This window comes from Martes martes (assembly GCF_963455335.1).
Source record: "Martes martes genome assembly, chromosome: 11".
NCBI classification, from domain to species: Eukaryota; Metazoa; Chordata; class Mammalia; order Carnivora; family Mustelidae; genus Martes; species Martes martes.
In genome coordinates, this window is record NC_137899.1 from 84,496,562 (window position 1) to 84,512,296 (window position 15,735).

The window sequence follows — 15,735 nt, forward strand, 5'->3', positions numbered from 1 at the left end:
TGTCATGTCTTGTCAGGCTCCTTTTGGATGTGGTAGTCTCTTGGACTTTCTTTGCTTTTGATGACTGTGACAGTTTTGCAGAGTGCTGGTAGGGTATGTTGTAGGGTGCCCCATCTGTTCGGATTCATCTGATGCCTGGTTTCTTTTCAAGTACTTCTTACCAACTAGTCTGCTTACTCATGCTAAGGTGCCTGGAATTATGTGCATCAAGACATTGCTGGGCTTCATCTTTTGCCAGCAGTACAGGATGACTGCGGTACCCTTCTGGGGGTGGCTCCAGGCCATTGCTGTAACAGTTACGGTGTACTCCCTTTTTACCCACTTCCGGTGCTGCTTCAGTAGTGTTTCCATGGTTAGCTTGGGGGAGAAGAGACCTAGCACACAGCCTTAGGGAGCAGGAGAAGCAGCTGGGTGTCATGATTTCAGACAGTAATAAGGGTATTTGGTGTCCCATTCCCAGTGGCCCCATCAAGGGCACTCCTTGGTGGCACCCAGAGAAGCCCCGAGTGTGCTGATGGTACTTTTATTTTTGTCCAGCACTGATAATTTAGGCAGCTTTGGGAGTATTGGTAGTTGCATCTGGGGAGCTATTCTAAGGATCTCCTTAGCGCAGGAAACTGTTGATGGCTCTTTTTGCTCATTTTATATATGCTGCAGAGGTTTAGGAAGCTGCCCTTGGCCTCCCAGTGAGCACTGTGGATGGACTCTGCAGATGGGGAGTGTGGCAGCAGGCCAGAGTTGGGAATGGATGTCCCTTGCCCCTGACAGAACTCTGCACTTCTCTTGACTTGTGGCAGCCCTTAGCCTACACTCATCATCATTAAGGCACTCATTTTTCCTTTTACAGTTGGGCTTCAGGAAATGGAGAAATTGGATTTAGGGCTTGTATTGTGAATCCAGCTAGTGACTTCTGCTGTGCAGAAGCCCCGTCCCTTAGGTTATCTCCTGGAGTGTGTGGTTTGGTAGGTGTGTATAGGGGATCTGTTAGCTTGCGGAGAGAGCGAGTGACGTGGGCATACAGAGACTTACCCTGGTGAGGGCACCATAAGATATAGCACGGTTGGAAATGTGGTCTGCAACGGTGCTGATGAGCAGGCTCTGAGCAGTAATCCACTCTGCATTTTACTTATTGCACAGTATGCGACTATAACCACTATTTTATTGCTTCTTCCGTGTCTCTGCTCAGGAGCTGCTTGTTCTCTGGACAGTAATGACACAATTTAGAGAGGAATAAAAAGTCATAAACCCCACTTACATACACACGTTGACACACACACGCACTCACCATACACCTCTTCATCAGAAGGCCGAGCCTTGTTAGGTTGCCAGCGTCAGAGTGTGCAGTTCCTGAAGAGGAGGTTTCTAATCAGGGAGATGCCGAGCAGAGAGTCTGCTGCTGAGGTCTGAAATTTACAGCTCGAAGAATCCATTTGCTGCTGCTGCTGCTAACACATTCTAAGGGGTGACGAATACCAGTAACTTGTCACAGGGGTATGCTCAGATCTTCGCATTCTATAATCAGGGGGTGAAGGTGTGAGCACTACGGTGCTTTCCCTGGTTTTATTCTCTGAGCATGACGAGGGAGTGGAGAATATCTAGGTATTTCTCATGTCTCGATTATGGGAATTTCCCTATGTTTTTGGCACTTGATAATTTAATAACAGTTTTGGTGTGAGAAGAATGTATAGCTCTGTCCATTGCTAAGATTTCAAAATACTGGGAGGTGTGTACATTCAAGATGATGGTCTTATCCTTTGAGGGAGGAGCAGTATTGATTTGCTGTAGTGGTGTTTTGCTTGGTATGGCTTTGTGGAATTTTTCTTCTCTTTGGTTTGAAGGTAGGCTAGCAGAATAGCCTGTATCATGGATACGTCACCCCGCGAAAGTTTTGTATCCAGTTTATGATGCTTCTCCTTTTACCCAAATATGGGATTTTGAAGGATAGAGAAATTATTAGCTGTGGTCTTTCTTTTTTGTTCAGGTTGTCCAAGCCACTACTGATATCTTTAGGGAGTAGGAGGAAGATGCCACTGTGGTGGGCATTTTTGCTTGGCATTAATGTGCCTAGATGGTAATGGGAACAAGATGTACTCCTTTTCTCTCAGTTGGTGAGTCTGTAGTTTTGATTATACCTTCTGGGCTGTTTTTAAGTTCTGTGTGATTATTCTTTGCTCTCGGGGGTCTGGTAGACTTTCTTACCAGCCATACCCAGGTAACCAGCCCTGACCTTGTGGTCCACACGTGACCACAGATCTTTTCATTGCCCTTGGACTTCACCAGTTTTTTCTGGCCAGGTAAGTTTTGGGTTCTGGCTGTCTGGGTTTTAGTGTTTAGCTTTTGCTATTCTCAGACCTATCAAAAAGGTTAAAGCAGAATGGCAACAGCTATTTGAGACTGGTCTTTCGCCATGTTGAGGTTTGCAGGTTAACCTTATGTATTTGAAAATTAAAAGTACCCACTCTCCTCATCTACACCGTTCCTTCTCAGACCTTTCATTACTCTTCTGGTCACTGGCCTGTTTTTCCCTACACTTGCTTCCCATTACTTACGGTGGTAAAACCCAGGGATATCTTCCCATCTGCCAGCCATATAGTTAGCCTTCTATGGACTACAGCTGGATTCCAACTGTCCTCGTTCTTTTTTCATTCATTCTCTCTTATGGCACTTTTTTCCTGCTATTTCCTGTCACGTATAATTTCTCACTTGCTTTTGGTTTTTGTTCATCCTTCACATTGTCGCTTCAATCAGTCTTTACTCTTTTTGGTGTGTGGTTGGCTGGTTCTTTGGAAAAGGTAGAGAATAGCCATTTTTGGAAGAGCCTGCAAGTAAATGGGTGTATTCTGTTTTAAAAGATGTGAAGCCTTCCAGGAAATTATTAGTGACGGCTCTTACAGGGTACTTATCAGTATGATATCCACCAGAGCAAAGAAGAGTCTAGCTCCTTTTGTTTCTCACATGAAAGAGAAGGGGAATTTTGCGAGTGTGCCCTCACTGTGGCAGCTGACCCTGTAGTTTGTTCAGCTGCCTGTTGGCTCCTGATGGGGCCTGATTGAAGCCTGGGAGAGTTGGTTTTGATTCTGCAGACAAAGGGGATGGTGACGGTGATTTGTAGTCAATAGCTACCTTGTAGAAAAGTATTACTTGTTTAAAAAAAAAAAAACCAAAAAACCAAAAACCCAAACAGCCTTGTAACAACAGCCTCTGAATATAATCGAATGAATTGTAGACTGATAGATGAATTATGGGTTCTAGTTATAACCCCGATGTGGTCCTAGGTAGTTTCATTGCATTTTCCTTCTGTACGCATTGGTGGAATGTTCTAATAACCTCCACAGAGGGATATTTGTGCCTTTGCTCTTTGAATAGATATTCTTGTAGGTTATCCAAGAGTGGAACTTAATCTTCTTTCGCTGAGAGTGGGCTCCAGTGTTACCGATATTGGGGTCTAAAACAAAGTTGCCCATAGTAGTGCTCTGAAGAGTTGGCTTTCAGAGTAATTAAAGTAATCTTAGCAATATAATGTTTCTGCCCTGAGATTAACAGCTGAGCCTTTCCTTTTCCACAATATGATGACAGCTCTTTTTGCCCTTCACTTGTCTTTGATTTTTCTGCTCTCTTTTGGGGCATCCTATTTTGGTTCTCATTTGGTGCTGATGTCTTCTAATCCAGCCCTTGCCTCTTTTCCTAGATTCATACTGAGCTAGGGATTTGATTTTAGTTTAGAACCTGTTTCAAGGAATATCTTGAATAACAGAGAGACTAGATGTCCAGTAGGCTTTGTAGTTAACCACAAGTTTTGGTCAGGGCAAAAGATAAAAAAGATCATTTTTATGCTGCCTCATTGAGAAATCATAACAAGGTCTTTGGGGACTGATAATTATAGCATTGTTTGCTCCAACATCGTTGCACCGTGAAGGATGATATTAGATCTACCCCCAAATGGCTGTTGATCTGACTTTTCTCCCTATGACTATGGTGGGTCTTGCTCCTTACCATATGTGTTGGGAGGTTTGGGCCATTGGAGCAGGTTTAAGCATTTTTGCCTTGTGCCAACAGGTGATGCAGGTGCTGAATGCAGATGCCATTGTTGTGAAACTGAACTCTGGTGACTACAAGACCATCCACCTGTCCAGTATCCGACCACCGAGGCTGGAAGGGGAAAACACGCAGGTGAGAATAGGGAGGCAGCGGAGCCTCTTTAAAAAAACCGAAGGGAAGATGCTGGAGAATACTTACTTAAACATAGTACATAGGTGTGAGAATGCTAAAAGACAATATTTTAAATCTCCAGGGTATTGCTTCCTAATCTCTGCAGCCTATCGTTGGGCAGGTGTCAGTTTCCCTTGAACCACACTCACTGCTCTGCTTCGTCTTGGGCAGGCATTGCTGGCATTACTCCCTAAGGGGTTTGAGAGGAGTTAGGGCTGGGATAGATGGGCAATGGTTAAGGACAGCGGTTAAGTTTTATTTATTAACAAGATTTTACTTCTTTGAGAATGAAGAGAGAAGTATCTGTATCTCACGTGTATGATTATAAGGCCTGGTCGTTTTGATTTGAAAGTTCCATATGTTTTATTCCAGGAAGAAATGAATCTTGGTATACATATTCTCTGGGGTCACTTGCTTATCTGTTGCAAGTGGTAAGGGTGATTATTAGTTACATTGTTTTGTGCTATTTGTTGGATCTTTTGGCAGCGAAGTTGCTTGTCTAACCAACGTATATGATTGGGGGTATATCAATTTTGAGAATGCTTAGAATCAAAACTGGGAGTTCGTAGTTGCAACAGTTTTGTTTTAAATTTTCTCGTCCTTTCCATTGTTACGAGAGGTTGGAGATAGGGATTAAAATTTTTCTTGAATTTGTTTGGTTATATCTTGCTTTTACAGACTTCTTTCCAACTCTTATTTTTTACCCTCTGGTCACTACAGGTGGAACTGGTTGTAGAACTGGGCCCACTGTGAGAGCCAGTGCCACAGGCGGGTGTTTGGCTAGTTTTCAGAAATTAAGCACAGCGTGGTTGACATTAGTCCTCCATGCTGTAATTTATCCCTTTTGTAGTTCTAAAGACAGGATATTTGCTTTTCTGATGTTTTGCACGTATACGTGTCTTGGTGCGTTTACAAGTTGAGATTCATGCCCTGTTTTCATTTGCATGAGAGTTTACAGACAGCCCATAAGAGTAAAATAAAAATATCATGATTGTCTTTTGAATCAGATTGTGCATAAGAAACATATACAGGATGGATTCTTTGAATGTCTGGCCAATCAGTTCATTCTCTTTTTCTCCCCCCGACAGAGGAGGCAGTTTAATGCGGCAAACGGTATTGTGGTAAGGTTGAGAATTTAAATGCATGAAAGCCTAGAAATGCCAAAATAAGGTTCTCTCAGTAACTGTAGCTGTGCCTCATTGCACAGAGTAAATAGACATCTCCAATTTTATCAGTATTGGGAGTACTCCACGATTCGCATCTGTGCCATGCAGTTGGAATTAAGGTTCCCACAGCAACCACAACTTTGAAATTCTTGAACGTTAATTTTTGTGCCTGCATCATTGGCCAAAGCATTATGTTAATGTAGACTATGTAGCTGAATTTCAAGCAGTTTTTAAGGAGGGTGGGGATGCTGTAGCTTAGGTAGGGTGAATAGCAGGTTTTCAGGAGTAATAGGAGCTACTGCTGAGAATTTTTATTTTTTCCAGGATCCTTTGGAACTCCTCACGAGGTAACGGGTGGATTTCCCCTTAGCCTAGTAGATAGCGGGAAGTTGTTAGAATATATTCCCTAGTTTAGGCAGGATCCTCTTTATGGAATTCCTTGTTCTTTACCAAAGTAGGTTGTCTCTTACTTTTTATTTTATTTTTAACTTCTGTTCACTTCTGGGATCTTAACTTCATTTTAAGAAAGTTTGAAGTAAGGCTTAGCTGCAAGAGCCTGTGATATATGGCTTAAGTGAAGTGAGTAATGTTTTTTTTTTAATTTCTTAAATTCCTTTGGAAGATTTTAATGAGGCAGTCACGTAAGAAATAAGTTAACATAATGTACTTTGAGTACAATGGTGGAGGGTGCCGTGAAGGACCCAGTTACAGTGGGCACTCAAGAGACGTCTCACCAGGAGCAGCTAGCATATCTCTTGAGTGTTCAGTGATGAGAAGTTGGCAGGTGGAAGAGGGGTACTTCTATTTTTTTTTTTTCTTTCAGATTTTATTTATTTATTTATTTATTTGACAGAGAGACAGATCACAAGTAGGCAGAGAGGCAGGCAGAGAGAGAGAGGAAAGCAGGCTCCCCGCTGAGCAGAGAGCCTAATGCGGGGCTTGATCCCAGGACTCTGGGATCATGACCTGAGCTGAAGGCAGCGGCTTTAACCCACTGAGCCACCCAGGTGCCCCGAAAGGGTACTTCTAGACCAACAGTGCTCCATAGATCTATAATGCAAGCCACAAATATGAACTATATTTGTTATTTAAAATTGCCTAGTAGTTATATTGAAAACATCATTTTTAGTACATTTTATTTTACCTAATATATCCAAAATGGTATCATTTCAACATTTTTTTAAAAAAAGATTTATTTCTTTTAGAGAGAGAGTGTGCCTGCTTGTGCTCCAGCACAGGCAGGGAGAGGGTTAAAGAGAGAGGGAGAGAATCTCAGGCCAATTCCCCACTGAGCTAGGAGCCTGAAGCAGGGCTCAGTCTCTCAATCCAGAGATCATGACCTAAACCCAAATCACGAATTGGACGCTCAACTGACTGAGCCACCCAGGCGCCACTCATTTCAACATTAAATGAATGTAAAAAGTTAATAAGATGTTTTACTTGATTTGATTTTTACCAAGTCTTTGAAATCTGGTGTTGGGACACCTTTCAGTTTGTTCTAGCTTATTTCTAGAGCTGAACAGCCGCCTGTTGGTGGTGACTTCTGTAGTGGACAGCATCGGTTTAGAACTTAAAATGAATGAATCGCTTCTTGGCCTTTTGGCTAAGATCAAGTGTAGAAATTAAAATGAATGGGTTTGGGTTTGTCATCCTTGGTAAGTATTTACTGGGTATCTGCTTTGCCCCAGATACTATGCTGGCGATGCAACAGGGAATAAACTTTCAGGGAATCATCGTTATGGAACTTTAGAACCTAGTAGGGGAAATACACAAGTAATTTCATTTATGTGAAATGTTATTAAAGAAAAGTTTAGAGTTTATAAGAATGTATAATCTGGGAAGGCTTCTTGGAGGAAGTGACATGGAAAGCCTCAAGGGTGACTAGGACCGAGCTTGGTAAAATGTGGGGAGAAGACAGTTTACGAATGAGACAGCAGTAATGACAAGAGTTGGGTGAATTTGGGAAGAGGTAATGAATGGCCACTGTGGTTAGTGCATGAGTGGTATGATGCCTGTGTGGGTCAAAATGGGGACAGGGCCAGATCGTGCATGTCCTGTGAACAGCTCAGGATACTGATAAAAAGAGAGAGACTCGGGGGTATTTTGTATGTCTGGAATAGAGGGTAGTTAATGGTAGGGAGTAATAAGAAATGGTCTTGGGAGTTGGGCAGAGGCCACATGCTGAAAATGTGTGCCATACTTTTAGATTTTTGTGTGAAGAATTTTAAACTAGGGAATGGCATGTTTGGATTTGAGTACTCTTGCGTTGGTGGCTTGCATTTACAAAACATGAAAGTGATTTGCATTTATAAGAGAAGATCATGCTAGATGAAAACTCATCTGCAGAAGGATTCTCCTCTTTCTTTTGCTAAGCCCCAGCTGACCAGGGACCTGGGGGTGAATGGAGTACTAAAGGAGAACTTGGGATGTTGCTTTAGCAGTTTCTATACAGGAGGATTCAGAGTGTTTGCCTTTCTACTTAAAGAATTCCCCAGGACTCTGCTCTCTGCTTACCTTAAAGTTATCAGAGATCTACAGTATGGGTATAGGAATAAAAATCACCTAGGGAATCCAAGTGAAGCTATAGCTATATGTATGTAATGACCGGGAAAGCAGGCATCTCCTTGGACTCTGGCTGGTACATAGTATGGAATATTAAAAACCGTTCTTGTAACTACAAGGGGAGTCCAGTCAAGTACTCAAGGCATAGATGTTGGGGCTGAGCCCTCTGTTAGCCTATGTGGCTTCCTTGTGTGAATTAGAGGTGCCCCTTCTTCCAGGCGGCCTCTTGTCAGGGCACATGGCTTGGCAAACAGAGTGGTGGCTGCGTTTCAGCTCCCATTCAGCCTCTGTCCCCTTGGCCAGTGCCCTTGTGCGCAAGAATACGTGGCTGTTGTAGTTAGAACAGGGCCGATTAGAATCTCCAGTGAAAATGTTGGGTATATGTCAGGAATTGGAGTGGTCTTGTAGTTACAGAAATGTGGGGTGCTTGAGGATTGTTTGGAGATGACGGATGGACTATGGAGGGCCTTGAGTGAGACACAGAGAGATTGTCTTCTGCTTCTGGAGATCATTGACTTTGGAACAGGGAAACAGCTAAATCTGACTGTTTATGGTATTGGAGCAGAGTGGGAGAAGGTACAGGTTAAGGAACTGGAGGAGTAGGCGAAGAGGGAAGGGAAAGTCTTTGCATGAGCTTCCTCAAGGGCAGGCAGATGGCGGCATTGACTCCTGTGGGCTAGGCCTCCCTACAAGCTCCCAGATGACGATCCAATGGGGTTTGCCCTTCAAGTGAGGAGGGGAGATACTTCCAATGTTTATCTTACCAAACCCTAAAACCTCTAATAACCTGTCATCAATTTATGTAGATCTTCTGAGATATTTCTACATTGTGGGGATAGTTGGGCAAATTGGATTTTCCTTTTTTGAACACAGAGACAAGTTCTTTTCTCTTAAATTAGACATGAAGGCAAGGTGGTTTTGCCCAAGGCTAACTGTATACTTCCACTCCTCTTTTTTGGTTACTTTGTAATGCAGCCAGAAGAAGGGCTCTGGACAAAACAGCATGATCAAAGGAGCTGTTTTCCTACTAGGCTGCTGCTTTCCAGTAATATCCAGGAATTCATGGGTAGCCATTACTCCCAGATTTTGGTTAGAACTGGATTTGTTGTTGGAAAGTGTAACAGAGTTAAAAGCAAGGATGTGTAATACTTTCCACAAAGGTTGGAGTCAGATGTCTGATGCTGTTGATACTGTTTCTGTAGTATCATACTTCTGGATTATTTAGGGTGAATCCAGTGTCAGTTCCTTGGAAATCTTCACTCCTTCAGGCTGAGTGCCATTTTGGACATTGATATATGGTTTTCCTGAGGACCTGAAACCCTGAGGATCAGGGCTTCTCTAAAGGTATACTGTATAGTTTGTTTGCCACGAAGAACAAATGCTAAATATTGGAGAAAGGCTGTGGGTTTTCTGAGCTACTGCCTAAGAGGAGACAACACATCGTGCAATCTTAGAACTTCCCAGAGAGTGTCTGGCTTTGATCTGAGACTGGGAAACCTAGTGCTCCTAGTGTCTAGGGCTGTCGTGGCTTCGTGTCACACTTGGAGTGTTAATGACAAAGGATATATAGCCCCTCTGGGATCTGATGGAGAGACTGACTTATTCTTCCATGAAGTCGGTTCGGCCTGTACAGTGCTGTTGTAGTGGGCAAAGGTAAAGAGCTAGAATTTACCTTGAAAAAGGTACAGAATTTATCCAACTCCTGGGTGTTAAGCATGGAAAGTTTGCTTTCAGTTGCAGGGCCTTCTTCCTCAAACTCCCTTATCCATAGAGCCTCTTTTTTCCTCCCTCCCTGCCTTGCCATCCCCACCACCACTTGCCCTCTCTACCTCTCCCACATGTGTGGCTGCATGCACATGGGCGAGCACATGTGCACGTGCACACACACACCCATACCCCCACACACAACCCTTCTGCCTAGGCCTCTGGGAAGTCTGGAAACCTGAAGGTGGATCCTTTCCCGGACCTCACAGCCCCAGGCTTTGAGCTTGTATTTGATTCCATCTCCCTGTCTTTCACCCTCCTCCCTGTGGAACTTCCTTAACACACTGAATGTTCTTTCACAGCAGGCCTCTGGATATTCAGGTGTGGGCACCAGAGGATCTGTTTTGTTTTAGCTGTAATCTGCCTCATCTCCCAGGGTCCTTGCTGCCTTTCTTGGGAGGTGTTTGTTTCCCAGGCCCGACCCCACAGGGCCTTCTCAGTAGGCAGTCATGGCAGACAAGCTGCAGGTAGGCCTGTTAGTGATGCCCTGGGATTCCTAAGGGCTTTTTCTCAGAGGCAGGGCAGTTTCGGGTGCTAATAACTCCATTTGTTGTACAGGGCCCCAGGGTGCTTTGCCATTTAGACACGATTAAAAGCGGTTCTCAACCTATTCCCTTCAGTTGAGGTTTCTGAAAGCAAGATGACTGGTCCCTCTGGACCCTAAAGCAGACGACGATGCCACTGAGAAGCATACCACAGAGAGCTGTGGGGCCGCAGTCCCCAAGTGAAGCCAGGGCAAACCAATAAACCCACTGACTGTGATCTCGGGCTTGGGACTGGGAGCATAAGGCAAATAGCAAATTAGAGCGGGATTCCAGCTTGGCATTAAGGACCTTGGAGAAAAGCAAAAGCTCTTTGAAATGGATATAGCATTTCACTGGTTTCCAGTGGAGAGACTTGGGGACTGCAGCAATGTGATCAAAAGACGTAGAATATGTCAGAGCGCTGGCAGAGGCATTCTGTACCAGTTTCCGATTTGTTTGATCTGGGCATTTTTGAGAAGAACTCTTGAAACCTCCTTTGTTAGAGGACTGAAAAAAAATTACCATTCGGAGACTGTGGGTGGGTCTTAGCTCATCTATTTAAGATTCAGGATGTACGTACTCTGTCATTTTCAAAAGATTAATTCCTGTTCCTCTGCTGGCGAGGGCACTGGGGGGCAAGCCTGACTCTTTGTGAGGTCAAGACATTTGGTATCTGGGTAGATAGCAGGGTTCCTTAAAATATACATTCCACTGGTCTTTGTAAGTGAATTATAGCTGGGAAAAGTCAGCAACTGCCGATCTGTTTCCCTTTGATGTACTTTCTTCTCCCTATTACAAATTAAATTTTCTTTTGTTTCCTTTAGTTAATGTATCCCCTTTCTCATGATTTTGCCTATCCCCTCTCAGTAATTTTTGTGGGATTTTAACAATCTCATGGGGCCTGGTGCTTCATCCTTCCCCTAACCATATGCACTTACCTCTTTCAGTCCATCTTCCTCTCTTTCTTCTCTCTCCATTGAATCATCACTATTACACAGTTCTATATTTTCAGTTTATCTAAATCTTCCAAGTGCTGGTGTGTTCATATTTCTTGGCTCTTTTCAGTCCTGTGAGCTGCAGTAATTCTCTGTTGTTTCCAGAGTTGACAGCACCATCATATTTACTGTCCTGTGACCATTTACCATAGCTGCTGTGCGGAGGTAACGGTCTTTCTTACCCTGATTCTTGAAAGCTCCTTTAGGCCAGAGATTTCCATATACATAGTCTTTCCCTTCTCTGTATCATCCTGTCCTGTTTATTGATGTCCAGCCTGCTTTCCATTATGAAGCCTGAACTCCACTAGGGGCCGGAGCAGAAATGGTTTTCTTAGCTTCATATCCCCTCTCTTCTGGAATCTTGCAGAGTGCTGTGAATACAGTAGGCATTTAATAAATGTTTACATCAAAATATGTGGTGAGGTTTAAGACCTAATACATAGGTTGCTTTTTCTGCATAGATTGCATTTTTCCCCTATCCATTGCTCGTCTCCTTGACTGCTGCTGATAGTTATTCCAACTTGAGGAGTGTGTCCTGGTGTTGAAAGGTTCTCAGAGGGAGTGTTTGCACTCCTGGTTGTTTTTTTTTTTTTTTTCTCCTTCCTAATTGGATTGTTTGTTTTGATGGCCAGGTCACACATGGCTTCCTTTTCTGTAGGCGCTTCCTCTTCCCCACTCCCAAGTTTCAGTGTAGTCCTGCCCCACTCTGGGCCCTGGTTTTCCTTATAATGACATTCCATTAGCAGAATACGGATTGGGGTTCAGTCCACCAGAGGGGTCAGTTTCAGGATTTTAAGTAATGTTGCATTCAGTCCCCAGTTGACTTTCTACTCTTATTTAGGCTTTCCCAAATATCTCCATGGCAGTCCAGGTGTCTTGATTCATTGGAGTTTTTAGGTGCGCTTTTTCCCCAAGGGCTATATATTTTTTTACTGTTGTCGACCTTGTTGGCTGTCAGATTATTTCTTTGCTTGGAACTAATTTTAAAATCAATTAGAGAGCTTTCCCTTCATCTTTCTCTTTTTATTTATGAGATACTGATTGCAGAGCTACCTACACTGTATTTAGATAAATTACCCCTCCCCTTTTTATTTGCATAACATTTATATTCAAGGCAAGTTTAATGCAGTCATCAGTGCTTTCTACTTCTGCAGGCCAGGGCTGTAGGTTTCATTCCTTGGTGGGCTAATTAGCTTTTTACTGGGAAAATTTGATTCGGTTCAAAAACCAAACATTTAAGATCCTCATGTATTATAGGTGCTATGGATCTGGGAAGTCATTTTTATTAGGAAAGTGTTCATAATTTTAGAAACCAAATCTCGAATCCTGACCAGTTGGAGTGTGTTGTGATCACAGGGTGGACTTTGGACTGGATGATAGATTATGGAGGAAGAAGCATCATCTCATGTCACTGCTTTGCAAAAGGCTTTTCAGGACGGAGACTAGAAGGGGAAGCTGAAGGACACAGATGCTTGCTTTTTTTCCCTAGTAAATGACAGGTCTATTGCTTAGGCATATTTTGGATGTCACTTTCTATTTCGGCCCTTCTTTGAAAATCTTTGGCCACTTTATGGGTTGTTCACATTTCATAGGCCTTCATTTCACCATCTAGTGTGAGAGCAGGCTGGTTTGGGCTGCAAATGCCTTTGCCTGGTTCAGTGTTGTGTTGGTGGCCTCTGTGGCCCACTACTGTTTGACAGGAGGATCTCTGAAGAGGGAGGAGTTAGTTGACATGCTCTCGTTCATCCTTATTTCACTGTATTGGGTCCTTCATGAGGCTGAGCAGAAATATCTTCTTTATGTGGGCATCTGCTCCATCTTTGGGTTCAGACATTGATACCAGAATTTGGGTCCTTCTTCTGCCCTGATTTTTACATAACCCCCACATAATGGATGCCTGTAGTTTCTAGTTTCTGCTTTATTATTTATTTGTTTATTTATTTTTAAGATTTTATTTATTTGACAGAGAAAGATACAGCAAGAGAGGGAACACAAACGGGGTGGGGGGAGGGGGGAGGTGGTGGAATAGAGAGAAGCAGGCGTCCCGCTGAGCAGGGAGCCCGATGCAGGGCTGGATCCCAGAGCCCTGGGATCATGACCTGGGCCAAAGGCAGATGCTTAATGACTGAGCCTCCCGGGCACCCCTCTAGTTTCTGCTAGAAAATGCTTTTACCCTTCCTTACCCCTCCGCCCCTTCCCACCCCACATCCTTACCCAAGTTAGGATTTTCTGGGTCAGGTAGATTCCTCATTTCTTCACATTTATTGCTCACTCCCTTCCAGCACATAGTTGATACTCAGTGTTTGTTGGATGATGGTTCATTTCATTCTCACTGGCTGTCATTTACTCCTTGTTCATAATTTGGGACTGGGGGATGGGCGGAATACACCAACATTTGACTCTGAGTCTGTAGCTCTACCATTCTTAGGATATTTTTCTCATCATTACTAGGGAGGCTAGTAGGAAGGCTTGACTTTTTTTTATGTGCAGTTATCTTTTATAAGGTGGCCTGGAATTAGGAGAAAGCCACATTCTTATTCATATGGAGCTGTCTTTAGCATCTGCTTATCCAGCTGGAGGGGCTTGTTTTAGAAACACTGCGTTGCAGAAGCCGTAGGTGGATCTGCCGGATCTCTGCAGAAGGGCTGCTGAGGTGGCGAATGCCCAGGGCTCCCTTTGCAGCCTGCCTGCTCCCTCAGGCTCTGGCTGGAGGCTGGTCCCTGGTGGGGGGGGCGTGCAGGCTGTGTGGTCCACCCTATTCTTATTGGACCCTCTTTCTTTTACCACTTTTACCTCGTAGCACAGCTGCTGTGAGTGCGCACACTACATCCTGCACGGGGGAACTGGCTGGCGGCTCCAGCTGCTGGTTTTGGCCATTGGGACAGTCAGGAGTTTTAAGCCCGTTTGTACTTTAAGAAGAGGGAGACTTGACATCACTCAAAACAGTTTGTTTATTTCTTAACTTCTTGTAGAGGTAAAAGAAGTCATCTCAGCCCTTTGCTATTCCTTTCCGTGTGTATTAAACTAACACCTCAGCATTTTTCTCTGGAAAACATCCAGGGTTCCTCCCTCTACTTGGGCCAGGCTCTGTCCTCCTCTGCAGATTCCCTTGTGGTGCTGCCTCCTCACCATTGAAGCTTTTTGGCTTCACCCCCTTCCCTCACCCGCTTCCAGTCTACTGTTGGGGCAGTGAATGGTTCTTCCAGTCTAGACACTCCTGTTTGCGTACCGAGTTCTAGTTCTTCTGGAGGTGCTTGGACTCAGTAATAGCCGAGTTCAGAAAAATGTCAGCTTCCCAATTGAGAAACCATTAAGCTGCTCCAGTATGTACCAGCATTTGGGCTCCATGTTGTTATTTTTTAAAATTCAAGTCTAATTAACATAGTTTCAGGTGTACACTGTCATGACTGAGTAGTTCTGTACATTGCTCAGTGCTCATCAATATAAGTATGTCCTTAATCCCCATCATCTCTTTCTCCCATTCCCCCACCCGCCTCCCTCTGGCAACTACCACTTTGTTCTCTGAATTGAAGAGTCTGTTTGGTATTTTTTGTTCTTTTTCTTTGTTCTTTGGTTTTTTAAATTCCACATATGAGTGAGATCTAATGGTATGAATCCTTCTCTGAGTGGCTTACTTCACTTAGCATTACACTCTGTAGCTCCATCCGTGTTGTTGCAAATGGCAAGATTTCATTCTTCCTTGTGGCTGAGTAATAGTCCATTGTGTATATGTATATTACCACTTTACTCACCTGTGGATGGACACTTGGGGTGCTTCCGTATCTTGGCTACTGCAGATAATGCCGCAGTAAACATAGGGGTGCATATATCTTTTTGAATTAGTGTTTTCGTTTTCTTTGGGTAAATACCCAGTAGTGTAATTACTGGATCATATGACAATTCTATTTTTAATTTTTGGAGGAACCTCCGTACTTGTGTTTTCCACAGTGGAAATGTTATTATCCATGTTATTATTAGACATCCATAAAACACAGCAGGTAGAGAATAGTCATTGGAGCTCTGTTAGAAAGATATGTCTCTATCCTAAAAGATACAGATTAGTCCCAGATATCTGACCTGGTGGATGGATGGAACCTGACAAACTGAAAATTCAGCGTAAAAATCCTACAGCCTTTCATCTCTTACCCTCATTACCCAGTGAGAAATGAATCCTGAGGGCAGAAACTGGTGGTGTTTAAGATCTCTGTCCTGGAATGTAATTGAATGTGTGCAGGTGGAAACATGCTCTCTCCTTGCTGCTTGTGCCCACCTTAGAGCTGGGTGCCCCAAAGACTTGTGGCCTGATGCTGCCCCTTTCCCCTTAGGCACAGTATCTTCCCCATCTCAGGGTTCTCAAAAATTTTAATACAGGCTGCTGCCTGTTCTTTGTTTGCTTTTGTGTTTTGACTTGAAAGTATTTCTAAAGTATGTGCATGGTAGGAGTATTGATTTGTTCTTCTGCTCCTTCAGTTTTCATTTGGGTTTCTTTCAGTTCTCTCCCCCCCCCCCCACTGT

General features: G+C 43.6%; 1 protein-coding gene across 2 annotated transcripts in view; it reads left to right on the forward strand.

The window, feature by feature from the left end:
- SND1 (staphylococcal nuclease and tudor domain containing 1) overlaps positions 1–15,735 on the forward strand; it is a 413,629-nt gene that overhangs the window by 57,006 nt on the left and 340,888 nt on the right. For both annotated transcript variants that reach the window (XM_080819055.1, XM_080819056.1), the window contains exon 10: positions 4,057–4,170. In XM_080819055.1, the coding sequence (XP_080675181.1) occupies positions 4,057–4,170 (114 nt within the window). The remainder of the gene's footprint in view (positions 1–4,056; positions 4,171–15,735) is intronic.